Source organism: Ranitomeya variabilis, chromosome 6 (assembly GCF_051348905.1).
Source record: "Ranitomeya variabilis isolate aRanVar5 chromosome 6, aRanVar5.hap1, whole genome shotgun sequence".
NCBI lineage: Eukaryota > Metazoa > Chordata > Amphibia > Anura > Dendrobatidae > Ranitomeya > Ranitomeya variabilis.
The window spans coordinates 333097906-333122388 of NC_135237.1; the positions used below are offsets into that span (position 1 = coordinate 333097906).

Here is a 24483-nt window from a genome sequence, read left to right on the forward strand (position 1 = left end):
ATCGAAGCTTTACCCCAGTGTGTAAAATATGCCTCTCGCCTTCGTGTCAGCTGCTAATTTCAGTGCAAGGTGGAAGATTTCCTGCAGCTTTAATGCTGGAGCTGTCTGCATACAGGTGCTATATATACAGCCAAGGATAGCACTAATTATGGCAGAGAGGAACAGGAGCCCTCCATACTGGAGCTGTCTGGGGTGCTGCATGCAGGTGCTATATATACAGCCAAGGATAACATTAATTATGGCACAGAGGAACAGGAGCCCTCCATACTGGAGCTGTCTGGGGTGCTGCATGCAGATGCTATATACAGTACAGACCAAAAGTTTGGACACACCTTCTCATTTAAAGATTTTTCTGTATTTTCATGACTATGAAAATTGTACATTCACACTGAAGGCATCAAAACTATGAAAAAACACATGTGGAATTATATACTTAACGAAAAAGTGTGAAACAACTGATATTATGTCTTATATTCTAGGTTCTTCAAAGTAGCCACCTTTTGCTTTGATGACTGCTTTGCACACTCTTGGCATTCTGTTGATAAGCTTCAAGAGGCAGTCACCGGGAATGGTCTTCCAACAATCTTGAAGGAGTTCCCAGAGATGCTTAGCACTTGTTGGCCCTTTTGCCTTCACTCTGCGGTCCAGCTCACCCCAAACCATCTCGATTGGGTTCAGGTCTAGTGACTGTGGAGGCCAGGTCATCTGGCGTAGCACCCCATCACTCTCCTTCTTGGTCAAATAGCTCTTACACAGCCTGGAGGTGTGTTTGGGATCATTGTCCTGTTAAAAAATAAATGATGGTCCAACTAAACGCAAACCGGATGCCGCTGCAAGATGCTTTGGTAGCCATGCTGGTTCAGTAGGCTCTCAATTTTGAATAAATCCTCAACAGTGTCACCAGTAAAGCACCCCCACACCATCACACCTCCTCCATGCTTCACGGTGGGAACCAGGCATGTAGAGTCCATCCGTTCACCTATTCTGCATCGCACAAAGACACGGTGGTTTGAACCAATGATCTCAAATTTGGACTCATCAGACCAAAGCACAGATTTCCACTGGTCTAATGTCCATTCCTTGTGTTCTTTAGCCCAAACAAGTCTCTTCTGCTTGTTGCCTGTCCTTAGCAGTGGTTTCCTAGCAGCTATTTTACCATGAAGGCCAGCTGCACAAAGTCTCCTCTTAAGGGCTCATACTCACGTGAAATACAGCAGAGTCTCGCATGTTAAAACCCGGCTCTGCCTCCGGCACTCCAGAGCGGAGCGTGCAGCTGCATAGCAATACATGAAGCCGCACGCTGCACTCCCAAGTGCCGGCGGCAGAGCCGGGTGTTACAATGCGAGACTCGGCCGTATTTCACGCGAGTATGAGCCCTTACAGTTGTTGTAGAGATATGTCTGCTGCTAGAACTCTGTGTGGCATTGACCTGGTCTCTAATCTGAGCTGCTGTTAAACTGCGATTTCTGAGGCTGGTGACTCCGATAAACTTATCCTCAGAAGCAGAGGTGACTCTTGGTCTTCCTTTCCTGGGGCAGTCCTCATGTGAGCCAGTTTCTTTGTAGCGCTTGATGGTTTTTGCCACTGCACTTGGGGACACTTTCAAAGTTTGCCCAATTTTTTGGACTGACTGACCTTCATTTCTTAACGTTATGATGGCCACTTGTTTTTCTTTACTTAGCTGCTTTTTTCTTGCCATAATACAAATTCTAACAGTCCATTCAGTAGGACTATCAGCTGTGTATCCACCAGGCTTCTGCACAGCACAACTGATGGTCCTAACCCCATTTATAAGACAAGAAATCCCACTTATTAAACCTGACAGGGCACACCTGTGAAGTGAAAACCATTCCCGGTGACTACCTCTTGAAGCTCATCAAGAGAATGCCAAGAGTGTGGAAAGCAGTCATCAAAGCAAAAGGTGGCTACTTTGAAGAACCTAGAATATAAGACATAATTTCAGTTGTTTCACACTTTTTTGTTAAGTATATAATTCCACATGTGTTAATTCATAGTTTTGATGCCTTTAGTGTGAATGTACAATTTTCATAGTCATGAAAATACAGAAAAATCTTTAAAGGAGAAGGTGTGTCCAAACTTCTGGTCTGTACTGTATACAGCCAAGGATAGCATTAATTATGGCACAGAGGAACAGGAGCCCCTCCATACTGGAGCTGTCTGGGGTGCTGCATGCAGGTGCTATATATACAGCCAAGGATAGCATTAATTATGGCACAGAGTAGCAGGAGCCCTCCATACTGTCACTCTCCTTATTCATGTCACACTCTCTTTACTATACAGAATCTCCATGTATCTGGCTAATCCACCTATATGACAGCTCCCCTAGGAATACCATGTATTGTGCCAGGGAGCCTCTCATCTTACTGGTGCAGTGGGGTCCAGGTATCTGTGCCTGATCTTCATCTAACCTTCCTACTGCTGCCTTTGTTACCTCCAGGATGAACCCTTCCTCTTGTATGAGTGCTATGTATAGTGTTAGTGAGCGCGGGCACATTACATTAGTAAAAGCCATGGGATTAGGCAGCATGCCTTATTTCTTGAGGAGTGGATGGAAGATAAAGCTAATGGACATGTATTGTACTGTACTGCTGAGGATCAAATGGCAGCTTGTTGTTCTTGTCCTCCTGGCTGGCTTTCACTGGCTGGGCTCACAAAGGGTTTGGTAGCTGCTTTTATGTGTGCACACAAGTATACTTCTCCTAGACATCAAGAGCCTATAAATAGAAAAGGTTACTGCATTTTCCTCTGTTAAATCAATAGAGGCAGTCTCCTGCAAATTCAGCTGAGGTGTCTTATTAATTATGGAACGACTCATCTGATCTCTTAGCACAGGCCGTTTTCTGCTGCACCTTTGCAGTCTTACATAGTAGTGGTGACCTTTTGTCCAACAAAAGCTGTTTCTTCGTGTTCAGCCTCAATCCTTCCTTCCTCTTCCTCCCTGTTCCCTTCTGTCTCTCCCATTTCTCTTCTACCCTCAGTTCCTTGATTTTGTCTGCTCATCCTGTCCCTGTCTCTCAGACACAGGCACTCTAATTTCTCTTCATGTATCTTTTCCTCCAATATCTACTTTTCCCCAACTTTACATGTTCATACTCATCTGCACTGTCTCCCTTTTTATGAACAACATCCTATTTTTTCTCTATTTGCAGTTCAATCACTCTTCACATTCTCTCTTAGGCTTTATTAACACATCAGTATTTTTTTTATCAGTATTTGTATGTCGAAACCAGGCCTGTCTCCATAACACAGAACAGGGGTTAATCTTTCCATTATAGTTTCTCTCTGTAAGTTCCCTTTCTGGTTTTGGCATACAAATACTGATGCAAAATATTAACTAAATACTATTCACACATTCGTATTTTTGATCAGTATTTTTACACCAAAACTAGGAGTGTCTCCATAACATAGAACAGGTGTCAACCCTTTATAGTTCTTCTCTGTAAGTTCCCTTCCTGATTTTGTCAAACAAAAACTGTTGTCAAATACTGACCAAATACTGATGTGTTAATAAGCCCTGAGGCTTCAGTATTTAAATCAGTATTTCGATGTCAAAATCACAAGTGTCTCCAAAACTCAGAACAGGAGTCAATTTTTCATTTCTCATTCTCCTCCATAAATTCCCGGTAATTACCGATGCCAAATAGTGGTGTGAACAAGCCATTAGACCAATTCTATTTCATGCCATTATCTACATTCCAGTAGTCCAATAATCCCATTGTCACTTTCTAGACACAATATTTCTCAGCGCATATACTCTTAGAATAAAAACACACTCGTTTTGAAACAATAATTTTATTTAATATCTTGTACTATACTTCTGTAGCAAATATTTTTTTTTTTGCTGATTTGAGTTTATAATAAACTTTCTGATAAATTACATTTTATTTCTTTTGTTAAAATCAAGGCTCTCTCTTTAAATTTTTTTTCTGTCAAAATCTCTTATATTTTGTTTATAGTAACTATTTTGTACGGTTATACATTTACTCCCCCAAATTTGTGGTTTACACTGTCAGATACTTAAGTAATATGTGTAACACCTAAACCAAGAAAAAGAACGAAAGAAAGGCAGTGAACTTGGAAATATATCTTGGCAACAGCAGGTAAAGCTTCCCATCCTCAGCAGTGCATACATCACACATCCATCCATTCATGTCCTCATAGAGTGGTATTCTCCTTCTTTGCCAGTGCTGTTCTTTCCTTGGTTACATAGTCGCATTGCAATGAGGAACACATGGATTTGTGGAGAGGGGACATGGTGAACATTAGCACATCTACAGCACATCTTCCATATGTGACAGCTCCCTTGGCTTGGTCTGCATATGATGGTCTATTTAATAATGGTGAGCCCACTTCCTTCTCTGTTCCTCTTCTTATTGTTATTATTATTATTGTATTCATTATTATTGGTTGGCCCAGGGCCTTTCCTGAGTTTCTTTGCAAAGGATAAAAGGGCTCACTGTTTCTGTTTTGAAGATGTAAAGCTGAGGTCCGGTTTTGGCTGTTGTTGCTCACTGTTTCTTAATATTTGGCAAACGAAACACAAATTAAAGAATCGAACTTTTTGTTATTTTCCACAATCCTAGATGGGAAACGTCACAGAGAACACAACGTCCCCGGAGAACGGATAGGTATTTCCTCTAGAATCCAGTAGGTGGCGCAAGTGAGGACGGATTCCTGATACTTTGGGTCTAACTAGAAGATCCAGTTAAGTAGAGCAGACAGAAACAGCAGGAGTAAAGGCAGGACGGCAGGGTGGGCGGCTCGGGGGTCTGCTGAGCCATTAGATCCACCGCACATTTGGAACAAGCTGCCTTCAATGTTGAGTTTTTTGGAATCCTTTTTCAGTTTCTCCCACATGTCTGCTGCCCCTTCATGACAATCTGCAAGCACTGTGACAGCACACACGTGGAATTCGTTCCAGTATCTAAAAAGATCAAAACAAAACAGGATAGAGGGACAACGTCAGTCAAGGTGGATCATCTGCTGACACATTCTATATATCGCGACATGCCGCCAGGACATCATTCACACCTGTGTAGCATTACTGCACTAACGCCCCTTATGAGATTCAAAGGAAAAACCTGTCCTGCGGCAAGCTGCTTTCTGTACTATCTGTACTGTCATAATGGCAGGCAACAATAGCTATCTGAGTGTAAAACAAATCTTATAAATAATGTGTTTTTTATAATTTCACTATTATTTCTTAGACATCATAGCCATTTACATATGCTAATAACATTAATTGTGGTAATAACCTTTTCACCTGTTATATGAGACACTGATATATTTATATATTTGCCAAGGAGTTTGCAGGAGTAAAATTACAAATTGAGAGTGTAATTTTATATATACAGTATTTATATATATATATATATATATATATATATATATATATATATATATATATATATATATATATATATATATATATATGTATATATACGCTTATATATGTATTATGTATGGAGGGATATACATGTATACACCCTAGCATGTGCTATTGCCAACATTTCCACACATGGGATTACTATCAATTGAGATTTATCAGCTTCCCACGTTGTAAAACCAATATATCTCAAGCAGTCATTGATATACACGCGTCTACTCCCAGGGGGTAAGAGATGGAGAATAGACGTGTGACCCTATGCATCCCCTCCGTCTGCAGCCTTGTAATCCCCCCAGTGACCCTCCCTCTGACAAGCCTTCCTTCTACGTGTGTGTTCGTTTCCTAGCTGTGTTGCAGAGAGGCGCCTGTGTGTTGTGCAGGAGAGTAGTTCCATGCCATGTCATTTATGAGCTCTTCACACAGCTGTAAACTCTAATGTTGCTACATTAGCAATAAATTATGAAATATTGTGATGCCTGGAAACTGTCTCTGGTACACTATCTCAGCTGTGATTGTATTTCCCACAGGAAGACTACAGCTCTCAGCATGCTAAAATGGAAGAAAACATCATCGATTGCCATGCCCAAGACAAATACATACACTGCATGCAACATCTAGCCCATATCTATCTATCTATCTATCTATCTATCTATCTATCTATCTATCTATCTATCTATCTATCTATCTATCTATCATCTATCTATCTACCTATTTATTGTATTTTTAACTATCCAGTAAACACATTTCTACATATCTTAAATAAGCATATACACTGTGGATAGATAATAATAATAAGGAGGATCATTTTTTATGGTCTTCTTCAAAATATTTGTATATTATGTCAAATCGTAATGGAAATTATACTATGATCAAATAGTATTTAAATACGGGAGAAATTTATTTGTTTCCTCTCTTAATGATACATAATTCAATCATTCCATGCATTATATATATATATATATATATATATATATATATATATATATATATATATATATATATATAATATTAATATTAATATAATAATATTAATAATAATAATGTATAAATGTGTGAGTATAAATGTGTGTATGTATAAATGTGTGAGTATAAATGTGTGTATGTATAAATGTGTGTATATAAATGTGTGTATGTATAAATGTGTGAGTATAAATGTGTGAGTATAAATGTGTGTATGTATAAATGTGTGTATATAAATGTGTGTATGTATAAATGTGTATGTATAAATGTGTGTATGTATAAATGTGTGAGTATAAATGTGTGTATGTATAAATGTGTGTATATAAATGTGTGTATGTATAAATGTGTGTATATAAATGTGTGTATGTATAAATGTGTGAGTATAAATGTGTGAGTATAAATGTGTGTATGTCTAAAATGTGTGTATATAAATGTGTGTATGTATAAATGTGTATGTATAAATGTGTGAGTATAAATGTGTGTATGTATAAATGTGTGTATATAAATGTGTGTATGTATAAATGTGTGAGTATAAATGTGTGAGTATAAATGTGTGAGTATAAATGTGTGTATGTATAAATGTGTGTATATAAATGTGTGTATGTATAAATGCGTGAGTATAAATGTGTGTATGTATAAATGTGTGTATGGATAAATGTGTGAGTATAAATGTGTGAGTATAAATGTGTGTATATAAATGTGTGTATGCATAAATGTGTGTATGTATAAATGTGTGAGTATAAATGTGTGTATGTATAAATGTGTGAGTATAAATGTGTGTATATAAATGTGTGTAAGTATAAATGTGTGTATGTATAAATGTGTGTATGTATAAATGTGTGAGTATAAATGTGTGTATATAAATGTGTGTAAGTATAAATGTGTGTATATAAATGTGTGTATGTATAAATGTGTGAGTATAAATGTGTGTATATAAATGTGTGTATGCATAAATGTGTGTATGTATAAATGTGTGTATATAAATGTGTGTATGTATACATGTGTGAGTATAAATGTGTGTATATAAATGTGTGTATGTATAAATGTGTGTATGTATAAATGTGTGAGTATAAATGTGTGTATATAAATGTGTGTAAGTATAAATTTGTGTATATAAATGTGTGTATGTATAAATGTGTGAGTATAAATGTGTGTATGTATAAATGTGTGTATGTATAAATGTGTGTATATAAATGTGTGAGCATAAATGTGTGTATTTATAAATGTGTGTATATAAATGTGTGTATGTATAAATGTGTGTAAGTATAAACGTGTGTATATAAATGTGTGTATGTATAAATGTGTGTATGTATAAATGTGTGAGTATAAATGTGTGTATATAAATGTGTGAGCATAAATGTGTGTATTTATTAATGTGTGTATATAAATGTGTGTATGTATAAATGTGTGTAAGTATAAACGTGTGTATATAAATGTGTGCATGTATAAATGTGTGTATGTATAAATGTGTGAGTATAAATGTGTGTATATAAATGTGTGTATGTATAAATGTGTGTATGTATAAATGTGTGAGTATAAATATGTGTATGTATAAATGTGTGTATGTATAAATGTGTGTATATAAATGTGTGTATATAAATGTGTGTATGTATAAATGTGTGTATATAAATGTGTGTATGTATACATGTGTGAGTATAAATGTGTGTATATAAATGTGTGTATGTATAAATGTGTGTATGTATAAATGTGTGTATATAAATGTGTGTAAGTATAAATTTGTGTATATAAATGTGTGTATGTATAAATGTGTGAGTATAAATGTGTGTATGTATAAATGTGTGTATGTATAAATGTGTGTATATAAATGTGTGAGCATAAATGTGTGTATTTATAAATGTGTGTATATAAATGTGTGTATGTATAAATGTGTGTATATAAATGTGTGTATGTATAAATGTGTGTATATAAATGTGTATGTATAAATGTGTTTGTGTATAAATGCGTGTATGTGTTTGTGTATAAACTTATGAGTATGTGTGCATAAATGTGTGTGTGTTATATAAATTTGTGTGTACAAATATATGTGTGTATGAATGTCTGTGTGTGTTATGTAAATATTTGTGCTTAATTGTAGGTGTATTATATAAATATGTGTTATATGTGTGTGGGTGTGTGTTATGTTGCCAAGCCCATAAATGTATACATTCAGTCTAACACTGACATGGCAGAATGTGGGGGTGGTGCCTTTAGTAGATGATAAAAGTCAATGGTGGATCCAGTCATTCATCGTTTTGTAAGAGGAAAAAAAAACTATCTTTGAACACTTACGAGCAAATAGTGTCGAGGTTTTTCTGGTCGTCCATGCTTTGCGAGTAGGTTTCCATTTTATCTCCCATGGTAAGCATACAGTTGGAGAAGCCCTTAAAGACCGCATCGCACTTGCCTGCTGCCCTCACCGCCTGCACCAAGTACGCTGGGGACAGAGATCAGCACCGTGAGCTGGACAGTTCCCACTCAGCACCCACAGCTTCCACTTATGTCACAGCCTGCACTTTCTCTATCACAGGCAGCCGCAAAAACCAGTGTCTTATATTTCTATGTATACATATATCTGCACACTGCTCTGGTCTTTCTTCTTGTATAATCACAATAATCACATTCTACCATACTGATCAATGAAAATATGAAAATAACACATTAAATGTACCTATATCTATCTATAAATAATGAAGAATTGCAATGGCACAACAATTATTTTGGTTTAATATAATCAGAATATATATATATATATATATATATATATATATATATATATATATATATATATATATATATATATATATATATATATATATATATATATATATATATATGACAACCATGGAGTTTATTTCCAAAAAAGAATAAAATACTGAATCGGGATATTCTAATATTATTTGTGTGCATATGTGCATATGTATAAATAAGTAAATATATATGTATATATATATATATCCCGATATATATATATATATATATATATATATATATATATATATATATATATATATATATATATATATATATATATTGGGATAATATTAGTACTCTAATATTTTATTCGTCTTAGCAAATATTCTCCATGGTAGTCATTCTTTTTATTTCTAGGATCTCACACATTTCGTAACCAATAGCATCCAAGCAATTATTGCATTGTAAGACACAGAAATAAGCTGTTCCTGTAATGACTGTTTCTCACCTTGATTCTAGAGAATAAATACAATGTAATAAAATAGTTTCCGACTCTCTTTAAATGAAAACATGAAATATAATTAGACACCAGACATGAATAAAACATTATTGTGAACATTAAGCAGCTGCTAAATCTGGGGGCAATGAAATCTATTTTTTCCAGAATGCTTTTTTTTTTAGAGATGAAACCTGTGATATTCCCCACTTTGCACTTAGGGGGTTTCTATTAGGAGTTGATATTTCACATGAACATTCCCTTGGATTGCAGATTGTACAGTAGATGCTGCAGTGATCAGACAGGGTGGGGGAGGGGGGCATTATCAGATCCTAGCCCTGGTATACTAGTCATCACCCATTGTAGGTCATCTTGCCACATAGCTGCACAAAGAAAGTCTGCTCATGTAATGCTGAGGAGATGCAGGATTTCTTCTGGGCTTAGCACAGGAGCACAATAACAACATTACATTCCATTTTCCCCCATTTCCTCTTACAAATGCATTCAGGCAGCTTGTCATTAAAAATGCATGCACACATTACCACGTCCCTTTCATCGTCTGCTCCAGCAGACTCCTGCCTACAGAAGAGAGCAGCCCTGCATAGCTGCACAAGCCATAGGACATAGTCATCCCCCCCCAGCTGGGGATTCAGGTGGTCCTGGTTTGCCCCTATAGCCCCCATAATATGTAGAGCTTCTATGTGGCAATTCATTGAAGGATCCTATACAGCTGATTAATCCAGGGCAATTGCACATGTCTAGTGAAAGTGGGTCATTTATCAATGTTTCCTGCTTAGAACTCTGCCACTAATAACACCGATCTGATCGGTCAAAGCCAAAGAACCGAATTGTGAAGGCGATCATGGATAAATATATGTGTATTGTGAAGGAATACCTCATGCTAAAAATCAAGGTGACTCCCTCTCCTGTGTGTGCCATAGATTAGGGATTCTACACCCCTCCTCTCCTCCTTTCCTCTGCTTACACTCTTAGTAAATGGAAGTAGATCACAATAATGGGGCACACTACATTTATGGATCCAGCAGATTAACACTCCATGAATATGGATGCAACACAGACAAACAATGTAGATGAATACCAACTGCTCATCATACATCATGATGCTGTATCACTGATTACTGCGCATGCGTCACTTTCTAGCATACTACTACATCTAATACTATATATCTTTAGTTCATGGAAATCCCAACTTGCTACAAACAGATTCTGCTTGGATCAGACTGTTTGTCAGCCAATGGGGCAGATAGGGCAAGAGTTTTACAGTTTCTGAATAGTGGGGACTTAGCTGCACCCACACACTATGCAGCTAAAAGAGCCATACTGGCACCAGAGATCTCTGCCAACCAGAGCTCTGCAGAGCAATGAATGAACCTAGAGACAATATAGGGTATACCATCTATAGAGCACATGCCATAATGCCATATACATGTTACTTTGTCAAGGGAAGGAGAGAAAGACATAGAGGCTGCACTGAGCAAATAATACATCTATATATATATATATATATATATATATATATATATATATATATATATATATATATATATATATATATATATATATACAGCTGAAATATTCACCGTGGTCCTGAATATTGTAAAACATGTAAGAGAAATAGCTCAGACATTTCAGGAAACCAGTCCTAAATCAATGTAAAATCCTCATCTCAAAATGAGTGCAGCTAGAAATGTACAAATTGGGTCGCCTTTGAAAGGATTTTTTAATTCATTTATTATAAAATTGCCACAAACTATTCTTTACATTTTGATCACATTATAACCAATTAATTTCGTTGTTCCAGACTGCAGACCCAGCTTGTAAGGACGAGGAGCCTGCTGGAGCTGCTAATAATGCTGTTCTCAGGTTGCAGCCAGTCTCCCTTCCTGCAATTAACAAGCAGTGAGAAGTGTTATGTCTGCTGAGGTCTGCGGGTACTAATGGCATTACTGCTGGAAAGTCAATTGTGCAGGGTGCGGGGATCGCCCAGATCGGGGGTCCAGCTCATTAGTCGGGATTATTGTCTGGCCTCATCTGGATACATTTCTCCTGACTGGAGGTGCTAATTGAGAGGTTGCTTTTCATCATCTCATCACCCAGGTTTCCTTTTTCACGAGTGTTTTGTTGTGCTAGGTAGAGTAAGGGCTTCTGTCACGGGGGCCCATTTGTCACAGGGCCACTGAGGAGGAGAGGTGCCACTTGTCGCAGTGAGCCGACTGCATGCCATCCTGGGCAATGCTCCTGTGCCATAGTGGCCCCTGCCCTGTCCCCAGTCATCAGCCATATACATCTAGTAGAGCAGTAAGGTCTGCCTCTGCACATTCCCCTTATAAAATCACAGCGTACAAAAGAGTCAACATTGTCAGCAGGAGACGCGAGTTATTGCAGAAAGATAAGTAAGCGTGTAATAGATGGATTTTCGATTCAAACAATATATATATATATATATAATGGATATGGATTAATGGATTATATATATATTTATAAAATGGATATTAGATGCATGAAAATAGCTTGGTAGCTATATCAAAATTAGCTTTATAGGTAGAATAAAAATTATAATAGGTACATGCATAGATACTGTAAGATAGATAGATGATACAGATTGATTTTAAATTTAAAGTGAGAAATAAAAAAAGAAAGATACCTAGAAATAATAGAAACTATAGAGCGTTCTCAATATTAGGATAGTGAAAATTGTCGCCTCTAAATATACAAACTGTCAAAATTAGATACATGTAAATATGATAGATTCATGTGACTCCATTGAAACATTCTCCTGTTTTAAGAATAGAACAAACTGTATGAATTTAGTTCGATCTCATTCATTCTGCCTTTCGCATCCTCCATTTCTGCACTTTCCATTCTCACCAGTTCCCATCATGTAGCATAGCATGCACACACACACATATACACACACATACATATTATTATTATCATACACACATACACACATACATACATCTATACACACACACATATATAGCAGTTTTTGCATGATAAAAAATAGAGAAAATACCAATGACTTAAAAATCCGTTAGACGATCGCTGATATTTGATCGTTTATTTCCACATCGCAGCAGATGACACTAAGAGGTTAATTCTACCGCTATTCTTTATGTTAGGGATAACACTAGAGCAGCCCCGAGCACTCACCTATGTGCACAGCCAGCACCAGTAGAATATATCTTCCGTTCAGATGAACTCCCATCCTACATTGAATAAAACCATTGGAGACTGCAGATTAATGGGGGGCTTGGGCAATCCTGGGTGGGGAGTGATGGGAGCCAGGCTGCATCGCAGACAAGTTCCAGCAGCTAGCACTTAGCAGAGCCGGCGAGAGAAGGGAAGGGAGAGAGGAAGGGAAGAGCTTGGGATGGGTCGCACCATTTGGAGAGGGGGTGGCGCTCAGCCACTGCCCACCCCCTGCCTGGAGCTGACGTGAGGAGGCTGGCGATGCACCAGTTGCTTTTATATAGAGGCTGCCATTTATAGTCACCAGAGGCTGGGACTCGCCACCTGCGGCCACGGGCGCTTCAATCCTTATGCGTTACCGACCACATAAAGTGGCAGTGGTTAGACATGGCGGCGCTGCTGGGGTTCTCACAATCTCCATCCTAGAGTATACCATGTACCGGGCAGCGACACCTGCACACAGGGCTCCGAGCGACAGCAGGTGCACAGGAGACACCGGGGACACGAGTGGGGAGGGGCCGGGGCCACCACAGGGGATAGCTGCCAGTGACAGCTCCGAGGGGGGAGGGGCGGACACGATGATGTAACCGATCCCTGACTCTTCTCAGCTCACCTAGTCCTGCCGTGTAGTAATGCCGGGGTTTCCTCAGCCCACAGTCACACGGACCGGTATCTCACTGACGGCTCAGCTGTAGGATAATCTGCACTCTGTCCATCTGTTATATCTCTATAGTGTATCTATGATCTATTATCCATCCATTTATCATCGATCTATCCATTATCTATCTATCTATCTATCTATCTATCTATCTATCTATCTATCTATCTATTCATCGCTTATCTACACATTCATGATCTTTCTATAATCCATCGGTATATCTGTTTATCCCCAGTCCATCCATCTCTGATCTTTACCTTATAAATACAATTTGTTAATTTAATTAGCATTTTTTCTGTTCATCAACCTTTATTATACTATTTATTTATATCCCATTTTTCATTTGCTCATCTCTTTTGGCAGATATGTGTGTAGCCCAGTACAGTATATACTTTATCTTTTGTCAATTTTTCTATGTAACCTATTATTTTACTGTATCTTGGTTTGTATCAATTATGTAGCTATTAAATGAACCAATATACATTCAAATCTATCTATCTATCTATCTATCTATCTATCTATCTATCTATCTATCTATCTATCTATCTATCTATCTCTATCTATCTATTGATCTATATTTTCTCTTTCTTTCTTTCTTTCTTTCTTTCTTTCTTTCTTTCTTTCTTTCTTTCTTTCTTTCCTTCCTTCCTATTCATTCCTTCCTTTTCTTTCTTTTTTTCTTTTCTTTTTCTTTCTTTCTTTCTTTCTTTCTTTCTTTCTTTCTTTCTTTCTTTCTTTCCTTCCTTCCTTCCTTCCTATTCATTCCTTCCTTTTCTTTCTTTTTTTCTTTTCTTTTTCTTTCTTTCTTTCTTTCTTTCTTTCTTTCTTTCTTTCTTTCTTTCTTTCTTTTTCTTTCTTTCTTTCTCTTCCTTTCTTCTTTCCCTTTCCTTCCTATTTCTATTCATTCCTTCCTATTCTTTCTTTTCCTTCCTTTCTTCTTTTTTTTCCTATTCATTCCTTCCTATTCTTTCTTTCATTCTCTTCCTTCCTTCTTTCCTTTTCTTTCCTATTCTTATTCATCCCTTCCTATTCTTTCTTTCCTATTCATTCCTTCCTTTGCTTTCTTTCTTTCTTTCTTTCTTTCTTTCTTTCTTTCTTTCTTTCTTTCTTTCTTTCTTTCTTTCTCAAGCTACAATGTATGTGATACTAAACAGTAAATTGAATAGATTCCGCACGTCTCCATTGGTGATGTCCTCATATTCTTTCTCCATGTGTCCGCCTAGTATACTAATGACCTGGCATCATTACTCATATATGTGTAGTCCTTGGGAGGCTCGTGGCTCACTCTTTCCTCTCTCTATTGAGCCCTCTTATGGCAGCTCCGCTTTCCTCTGACTGCAGCCCCCCCCCCCCCCCCCCACTACTGATCGTCCCCAACCTCAGCTCAGGCAGGGTCCTCCTCGGTGACGTCAGCAGGGGAGTGCTGTGACGTCAGCAGGGAGGTGAGTAGCGTTTCCCCTGCACCTGCTCCGCATCCTAATCGACTCCTCTAAACCAAGGAGACTGATAGACTTGGCTTCTGCCGGCTGCTCGGGTGGTGGAAGGGGAGGAGGAGGGAATCCTTCCTGAGCCCAGTGATTAAGCACTTTGTCCTGCCAGCTAGAAGTCAGGATGCGGCGCAGGTAACAGGAGGAAAACAAACTCCCTTGAGCTGCCCCCTGTAACCCCCACTGCTCCCACCTCCTGGTCCCCACCTTTCTGCCGCATTACATATAGACCTTCCACTCCAGGTCTGTTACTGAACAATGAGTCCTGCAACAATCAAAGTAAGAAGAAGCAGAGGCTAACCTGCAGTCCTATGTAAACCATGAGGACAGCACAATAACACCATCAGTTGTACCATGCTGATTTAAAGGATACGTTTTAGTTCTTACTTTCTGATTGTATTTTTTCCTAGCCAATTAGTTCACTCCTAGTTTTGAAAGGAAAAGAAATGCATGAAAACACTAAAATCTGCATCAAATAGTAGGTGTGAATGTAGCCATGGTAGCTATAGTGGACATGGAATCTGCAATGATTGGACTGTCCTGCATGTTTCATTTATAATATCTTTTGGTATCAGTATTAAGAAAGGAAAGACTTCACATTTGTCTTCGAAATGTAACAATAATTATTACTGCAATTGTTTACAGTCAGAATGTCAATATTTACTATCAGGTTCTGCTAAATCTGCCTGTATGTGTCTATCAATGAAGTATTGTTACATTCATTGCTTCATCTGATGTTCCTGAAACCATTGTCAAAAGGCAGATTTCCATATTTACATGATTCACTCATATTAGTTGGGTTGGCAGAAAACAATGCACATGCTGCAAAAAACCCTATTCAGATATACAGAATAGCTTTACTTTAAACTATTAGCGTGTGTTAAAGGGGTTGTCCAACTTTGGGCTCTATTTTATTTTATTTTTTACTTAAATACATGTATTTTAGCCTCAACACACTTTTTCAAATTGGTTTAAAGGAGTTGCACTCTATTCTGACAACTTCTTAAATGCAAAGTCATACGAGCCTTGGGAGACCCGGCGTTAGCGTCAATGGAAGGTCACCGGTATGGGAGGTGGGTAGAAGGTGTTTTTATTCTACATTAGAGAATGAAGTATTTAAGAAGCAATTATTCTGACAGTCGACAACCCCTTTCATTAAAAAGATTTGCATCATTTTGCTTTTACAGGCTCGTTGTCTCTGTGTGGTTTGTGTCATAAATCAACTGACAGGAGCTCCAGAAAGAGAAATAAGACTTCAAACTCTGCCATTGGACTGTCAGACTGAGCTCACTGACAGATTATCTGTTAGCCCATTCTGCAGCCAGCAATGACAGAGGCTGTAGAATGGAAATGGTGCAAAATGTTTAATGAAACCCAATTACCAAAATGATTTTTAGCCAAAAATACATGCATTTTACTGAGAAAAAAATAACACCAAAGGTGAACAACCCATTTAACATGCAAGCACCACATTTTTATTTAGTTGCCTTTGCCCACATTCAATAGTCACCTTGATATTAGGCCACATTCACACGATCAGTATTTGGTGAGTTTTTTTTTTACATCTGTATTTATAAGCCAAAACCAGGAGTGGAACAATCAGAGGAAAAGTGTAATAGAAACATATGCACCACTTCTGTATTTATCACCCACTCCTGGTATTGGATTACAAATACTGATGTAAAATACTAACCGAATACTGAATGTTTGAAAATGGCCTAACGTTGTTTGACTTGTGCCCCCCAAGACTGCACTGCTGCAATGTAGAGCATACTGTCTCCTTTCTACTGCAGTCTGCTTTCTTACAGCTAATTAGGTCCCAGGGAAAAGCTCCACATGGCAGCAGTTTCCTTGTGGTTGTCTTCAGATAGGGATATGTGTGGTTATAGGTTCCTTCTTAAAGATGTGAATCATCTGTTCTGATCTTTAGCATGTAATTTCAAGTACTCGGTCCATTCTTCCCTAGAGGAACTCTTATTCACTCACTATGTGGAATACTAATGGAGAATTAAGCATATGTTGATCAGCATTATTTTTTCCAAAGCCAAGTGTTACACCCTGAAAATGGGCAGATCAAAGCCATGATTGCAATGTGTCCTGTAGATATGGTCATAGGCAGATGAATACGGGCCTAACCAAGCTGCAACGGAATTAGGTTGGTGATTTTTAAGGACTGGTTACCACTTTACATTATTTAGAGAGGTCAAGTCATGGCTTTATGTACTGGTTGGCAGTGGCAGGCACCTGTCAAGGAGGTCACGTCAAAAGCAAATCAGAACCATGAGATTGACTCACGTCCTATCCCAGGCGGAACTCTTAAGCTATTTTCAATTTCTTCAGCCCAGAATTTGCCTGAATGTATTACATGTAATAGTGAAGATTCCATTTACACACAAGTACACAGGGCAGTGGTCTCAACCAAGTCTACGGATTGATGGCCTAGAAAAGAAATACACAACCTCTTTTAAGGGACAGATTGCAGCACACAGTGGGGCCAAAGTCTAGCAGAAGGCAACCTCATCATTTGCAGGTGGCTTTGGAACCAGTCAATTGCTATTAGGGTCTACTTGTATTGAATCACAGATAATCTATTTGCGAGCTTATTGATGATATGTCATGGGTGTGTAATTATAGCTGGAGGGTGAGTACTCCAAATCTTTCCCAATTTTGAACCCCTGGACTTTAATCTGATTTTGTCATTTTATGATGTGCAATGTAAAAGTAAGACATGTTAAGCATAGTATCTCACTTTCAAATCTTTATTCCATTGATTGTGAGATGATTCCTGACAAGTGCAACCAATTCACGCTTGTGCCACCACCATCAGCTTGACTTGTGTTTGTTTAATGTTACTGATAACAGGAACATACAGTTGTGTGAAAAAGTGTTTGCCCCTTCCTAACTTCCTATTCTTTTGTCACACTTAAATGTTTCAGATCACAAAACAAATTTAAATATTAGACAAAGATTACAAAAGTTAACACAAAATGCAGTTTTTAAATGAAGGTCTTTATTAGTAAGGGAAAAAGAAATCCAAACCTACAGGGCCCTGTGTCAAAAAGTGATAGTCCCCAAACCTGATAACTGGTTGGGCCACCCTTAGCAGCAATGACTGCAATCAAACTTTTGCAATAGCTGGCAATGACACCCCCATTACTAACCCAGTAGTCAAAAGAAATAAACATACACACACAAAAAAATCTTTGTTTGAAAAAAAAAAATCCTCAACAATTTCTGACTGACGTCATTGCCCGTGAGACATGACCACTAGAGTTGAGCGACTTTTACTTTTTTCGGATCAAGTCGAAGCAACTTCATGCTAAACGCGCGTCAGGTGTGGTGGACTCCTGGTTCTTGCTCCATTGGTCGGTAAATATGTGCTGGTGTGTCACTTAACATGCCAGATAAGTATTTGTATAACTGATTATGCTTTTGTGGGATACTTGTTACATGTGGCTCTATGTGGCATATCAGCCCTCTATATGGGACCACATATGAAATCCGTATGTCATATTTTTTAGACATTCTTCTGTAAAATACTGTTATACTATACCCAACTATGGATTGTAATGTTTGATACTAAATAACATGCAATGTGAGCGTAATAGATGTATTAATATATGTATGTATACATTGCTACGATTGTGTACCAGGTGTCTACCCTTTTTTTCTGTGTTTGTTGTCTCTTACCTGCTGCCTATGTTTGGCTTTTTTAGGACCATTTATGGTCTGTACTTTTTGAGACTAAAAAAGTGATTTTTATATCATTTGCGCGTGGTGCCTTCTTCTATAGGTATATATCATTTTAATGAAGGTTAGATCATCAACATTTTGGGTAGCCAGACGTGTCCTGTTTTCGGTCAGTATTGAACCAGCAGCACTGAAGACTCTTTCTGATAGCACACTAGCAGCAGGGCAAGCGAGCTCCTGTAATGCATATTCTGCTAATTCAGGCCAGGTGTCTATTTTAGATGCCCAGTAATCAAAGGGGAATGACCTGTGAGGGAGAACATCGATAAGGGAGGAAAAGTAGTTCGTAACCATACTGGACAAATGCTGTCTCCTGTCACTTTGAATCGATGCAGCAGTACCAGACGATGACGCTGGCTCAACACCTCCAGCCTTAGGTGCTATTGTGCTTTTGCCACTACCACCAGATGCACCACCACCACCACCATCAGTACCAGCTGGCAACCACCGCCCACGGGCTCTTCCACCAGACTTCCTCATTTTTTGGAAAATCTACCCAAAATAACAACCGTTATATGGTACTGTAAAACAAGGTAGAAGGTGTATATAAACTTGTTGAGAATTTAAATCTCCCTTTTTTTGGGGGAGACTGAACCAAAACTCAGGCCCTGTGCACAGGGCCGCCATCAGGGCATGACAGCCATGACTGGCGTATGGGGCCCGGTGGGCAGAGGGGGCCCGCATCGGGCCCCATCTAATCTGCTCACCGGGCCCCCCCTGCAGGCGCTGCCGCACACTATTGACGTGCGGGCCCGTGCCCGCACGTCAATAGTTAACAGCCGCCGCCAGCCAGTCGGAGGCTGGCAGCTGACTTGAGCGGCCGCAGTGCGCAGTCGCACTTCGCCGGCGTCTGACGTCATTGTCAGCCGCCGGCGAGTGCGTCCTTCACCTGCGTGGAGGAAGTGGGCTTCCCCGCCGCAGGAGCATGGCAAGGTAAGAACTCTTTTCTTTTTTTTTTTTTTTTTTTAGAGCGGCGAGCGGCGGGAGGGCCCGGGGCAGAAAGCTGGACACAGAGGCATTATGCTGGACACAGGGGCCCGGGGCAGAAAGCTGGACACAGAGGCATTATGCTGGACACAGGGGCCCGGGGCAGAAAGCTGGACACAGAGGCATTATGCTGGACACAGCCAGGGCCCGGGGCAGAAAGCTGGACACAGAGGCATTATGCTGGACACAGCCAGGGCCCGGGGCAGAAAGCTGGACACAGAGGCATTATGCTGGACACAGCCAGGGCCCGGGGCAGAAAGCTGGACACAGAGGCATTATGCTGGACACAGCCAGGGCCTGGGGCAGAAAGCTGGACACAGAGGCATTATGCTGGACACAGGGGCCCGGGGCAGAAAGCTGGACACAGGGGCCCGGGGTAGAAAGCTGGACACAGGGGCAGAAAGCTGGACACGGGGGCAGAAAGCTGGACACGGGGGCAGAAAGCTGGACACAGGGGGGCAGAAAGCTGGACACAGAGGCATTATGCTGGACACAGGGGCCCGGGGCAGAAAGCTGGACACAGAGGCATTATGCTGGACACTGGGGCCCGGGGCAGAAAGCTGGACACAGAGGCATTATGCTGGACACAGGGGCCCGGGGCAGAAAGCTGGACACAGGGGCATTATGCTGGACACAGGGGCCCGGGGCAGAAAGCTGGACACAGAGGCATTATGCTGGACACAGGGGCCCGGGGCAGAAAGCTGGACACAGGGGCAGAAAGCTGGACACAGGGGGGCAGAAAGCTGGACACAGGGGGGGCAGAAAGCTGGACACAGGGGGGCAGAAAGCTGGACACGGGGGCAGAAAGCTGGACACGGGGGCAGAAAGCTGGACACAGGGGGGCAGAAAGCTGGACACGGGGGCAGAAAGCTGGACACAGGGGGGCAGAAAGCTGGACACAGGGGGGCAGAAAGCTGGACACAGGGGGGCAGAACGCTGGACACGGGCAGAAGGCTGGACATTGGGGCAGAACGCTGGACATGGACAGAAAGCTGGGCACAGGGGCAGGAAGCTGGACACGGGCAGAAAGCTGGACACGGGCAGAAAGCTGGACACAGGGGCAGAAAGCTGGACACAGGGGCAGAAAGCTGGACACAGAGGCAGAAAGGAGAAACGGGGCATGATTGGAGACACAGGGGGCAGGATGACAGACATGGCAGCATGACTGGAGACACTGGGGCATGACTGGAGACAGATGGGGCAGGAATGGAAACAGATGGGGCAGAATTGAGACACAGGGGGCATGATTGCAGAAATGGGGGCATGATTGGAGACGGGGCAGAATGGTGATATGGGCATGATTGGAGACACTGGAGGCAGGATTGGAGACAGATGGGGCAGGATCATGGGGCAGGATGGATACGATGGAGACAGATGGGGCAGGATGGGGAGATCATATGGGGCAGGATGGATACTCATTAGGGCAGGATGGGAGAACAAATGGCTGATGCCAGGAATGAGACACACGGGGCCAGCATGGCGAATATTATTACCATAGGGGCTAATTAAGGGATATTATTACTGCAGTGATGTATTTATTTTATTTTTTGAGTACACTGTTTTAAATGGAGGGGCGGTCCTATTACTGTGTAGAGTGACACTATGTCGCCTTCATGTGGTGTAATGTAGAAGTTGGGAAAATTAAATAATGTGTTCTGCAAGTGGAACTCGAGATAACGGTGTTATTTCCTGCAAAAACGAGTCCTGGCTGCATGAAGTGATGGCGGTCTGTGCGGGATGAAAGATGAAGGACTTCACCTAGAGACGTCACTGGTGAGTCAGTGTTACCTATACACTGACACTATACACTGTATACTATATACAGAGCTCCTGTGTATAATGTCACCAGTGATCACTGTATTACCTGTACACAGACACTGCATACTAAGTACAGATCTCCTGTGAATACTGGCATTTATGGTGATAGTATTGTGTTTTTTTTTATTATTGATCAGTATTGTAGTATTCAGTCACTATGTGGTGGTAATATGTGGTCTGGTCATGATGTTGTGGTATTTGTTCCTTGTATTTGATATTATTCGATCACTGTGGTGGTAATATGTCATCTGGTCATGGTGTGGTGGTATTTGTGCCTTGTAGATAGTATTATAGGTCACTGTGGTGATATGGTGTCTGGTCATGGTGCTGTGGTATTTGTTCCTTGTATGTGGTATTATAGGTCATTTTAAAAATTGAAAAATAAAAATATACCTAAATTGTACTGCATATTTTAACAAATATTTAATAGGTTACAGTAGAGTAGGGCCTGGCCAAAAGTGTCTAGCTTGTCATTTTGGTGGCTTAAAAAATCTTTTGGCCAAAACAAAAGCTGCCGACTATATATGTGTGATCTGGTGATGGGAACTGTCAATGTGTGATAGGTGAGAAGTGGAGATTTTCCAAGAGAGAGCGGTGGGACTGTGGACAGTTTGAGGGGTGGAGCGTGGAGGCGGGGCTGGGGTGGAGCCTGGGCGGAGTCTCAAGGGGGCCCCGGAAATTTTGCCAGTATGTGGCCCCGAAATTTCTAGTGGCAGCCCTGCCTGTGCATAAAACAACACAATGTAAGTGGCAGAAAGTGCCTGGCTGATATACGACAAACTAACAGGACTGAAGTATATCCACTTTGTGAGAATTTGAATCTCACTTTTTTTGGGGAGACTGAACCAAAACTCAGGCCCTGTGCATAAAACAACACAATGTAAGTGGCAGAAAGTGGCTGGCTGATATACTACAAACTAACAGGACTGAAGGATATCCAATTTGTGAGAATTTGAATCTCACTTTTTTTTGGGGATACTGAACCAAAACTCAGGCCCAGTGTATATAACAACGCAATCTAAGTGGCAGAAAGTGGCTGGCTGACATACGACAAACTAACAGGACTGAAGTATATCCACTTTGTGAGAATTTGAATCTCACTTTTTTGGGGGGAGACTGAACCAAAACTCAGGCCCAGTGTATAAAACAACACAATGTAAGTGGCAGAAAGTGGCTGGCTGATATACTACAAACTAACAGGACTGAAGTATATCCACTTTGTGAGAATTTGAATCTCACTTTTTTTTTTGGGAGACTGAACCAAAACTCAGGCCCAGTGTATATAACAACGCAATCTAAGTGGCAGAAAGTGGCTGGCTGACATACGACAAACTAACAGGACTGAAGTATATCTACTTTGTGAGAATTTGAATCTCACTTTTTTGGGGGGGAGACTGAACCAAAACTCAGGCCCCGTGCATAAAACAACGCAATGTAAGTGTAATAATTATAGGGGATAACTCAGGAGACTCTTTGCGTGGAACAAGACAACTACAGGACACAGTTTTATAAGTGGTAAAGTCTATATTATCACACGGTGATTCAAACAGGTGAAGAGAGAAACTCAAGTCCACAACACTTGGTGCAAATAATAAACGCAGGTTAGCAGTCTATAGGAAACTTCAGAGGAAAATGCAATCAAGCAGAAAGTCTATGAAGCACAGTTATTCTTGAGGATACTTGACACAAATAAATCCTTGTCTTAGTCCAGGCACAGATAGATATGCTTATTAAGCAGTTCAAATCATATCTTAGCTCAACCAGGGAGGCCTGGTTAATAGTCTCAGGTTATTGCAAAGCAGCAACAGCGTACATGACCAGCAAATGCAGATGGAAGTAAGCACGAACAGCAGATGAAGGAGGATTACTGGAAACTTGTGTATGCAGCAGGAACTCAGAGCAGAGTAGCAGGATCACCACACAGGTTCACAGGAGCAGGTGTATAGCCAGGGAGTAATCAGAGGTCAGGAGCAGGATGCAAGGCAGAGTACTCTAGCACAGACTGAAGGCTGGGGTGGAGTTTTATAGCAGGAGACACAGTGCACATGAGACCAAAGACGCCATCTTGGAAAAGAGCAGTAATGCACAAAAGGTAAAAAATGCTCAGAGTCCTGACAGTAAGTGGAAGAAAGTGGCTGGCTGATATACGATAAACTAACAGGACTGAAGTATATCCACTTTGAGAGAATTTGAATCTCACTTTTTTTGGGGGGAGACTGAACCAAAACTCAGGCCCAGTGTATATAACAACGCAATCTAAGTGGCAGAAAGTGGCTGGCTGACATACGACAAACTAACAGGACTGAAGTATATCCACTTTGTGAGAATTTGAATCTCACTTTTTTTTGGGAGACTGAACCAAAACTCAGGCCCAGTGTATATAACAACGCAATCTAAGTGGCAGAAAGTGGCTGGCTGACATACGACAAACTAACAGGACTGAAGTATATCAACTTTGTGAAAATTTGAATCTCACTTTTTTTGGGGGGGACTGAACCAAAACTCAGGCCCAGTGTATATAACAACGCAATCTAAGTGGCAGAAAGTGGCTGGCTGACATACGACAAACTAACAGGACTGAAGTATATCCACTTTGTGAGAATTTGAATCTCACTTTTTTTTGGGGAGACTGAACCAAAACTCAGGCCCAGTGTATAAAACAACACAATGTAAGTGGCAGAAAGTGGCTGGAAGATATATGAGAAAATACAAGGACTGTAGAACAATTTCGATCTCCCTACAATGATCTCAGGACAAGTATGGCAGCAATAAAAAGGACTGCTGCACACAAAAGTGTGGACAAATAAACAAGATAACTGTGCAGAAAGGAGCAACAGGATTTTTGCTTTTAAAAAAGCAGTTGGTTTGCACAGCAGCGTGCAAACAGCAATGCAGCTATCAGGGAGCCTTATAAGGCAGCCTAATAAGCTACAGAGCTGATGCACAAAAATATAGCCTCCACTGTCCCGGCAAAAAAAGTGGTGTTGGAAAGTGGAAATCGCTACAGCACAAGCAG

The 24483-nt window shown here is 40.4% G+C and overlaps 1 protein-coding gene across 1 annotated transcript; it reads right to left on the bottom strand.

Moving 5' to 3' along the window:
- Positions 1-3800: 3800 nt before the first annotated feature.
- On the bottom strand, positions 3801-13006 carry NRN1 (neuritin 1). Its single transcript, XM_077269817.1, has 3 exons — positions 12729-13006; positions 8657-8801; positions 3801-4945 (listed from the first exon to the last, which is right to left on the bottom strand). Exons 1-3 carry the CDS (start codon positions 12781-12783, stop codon positions 4714-4716), a joined length of 432 nt encoding a protein of 143 aa, XP_077125932.1. The 5' UTR covers positions 12784-13006; the 3' UTR covers positions 3801-4713.
- Positions 13007-24483: the final 11477 nt, after the last annotated feature.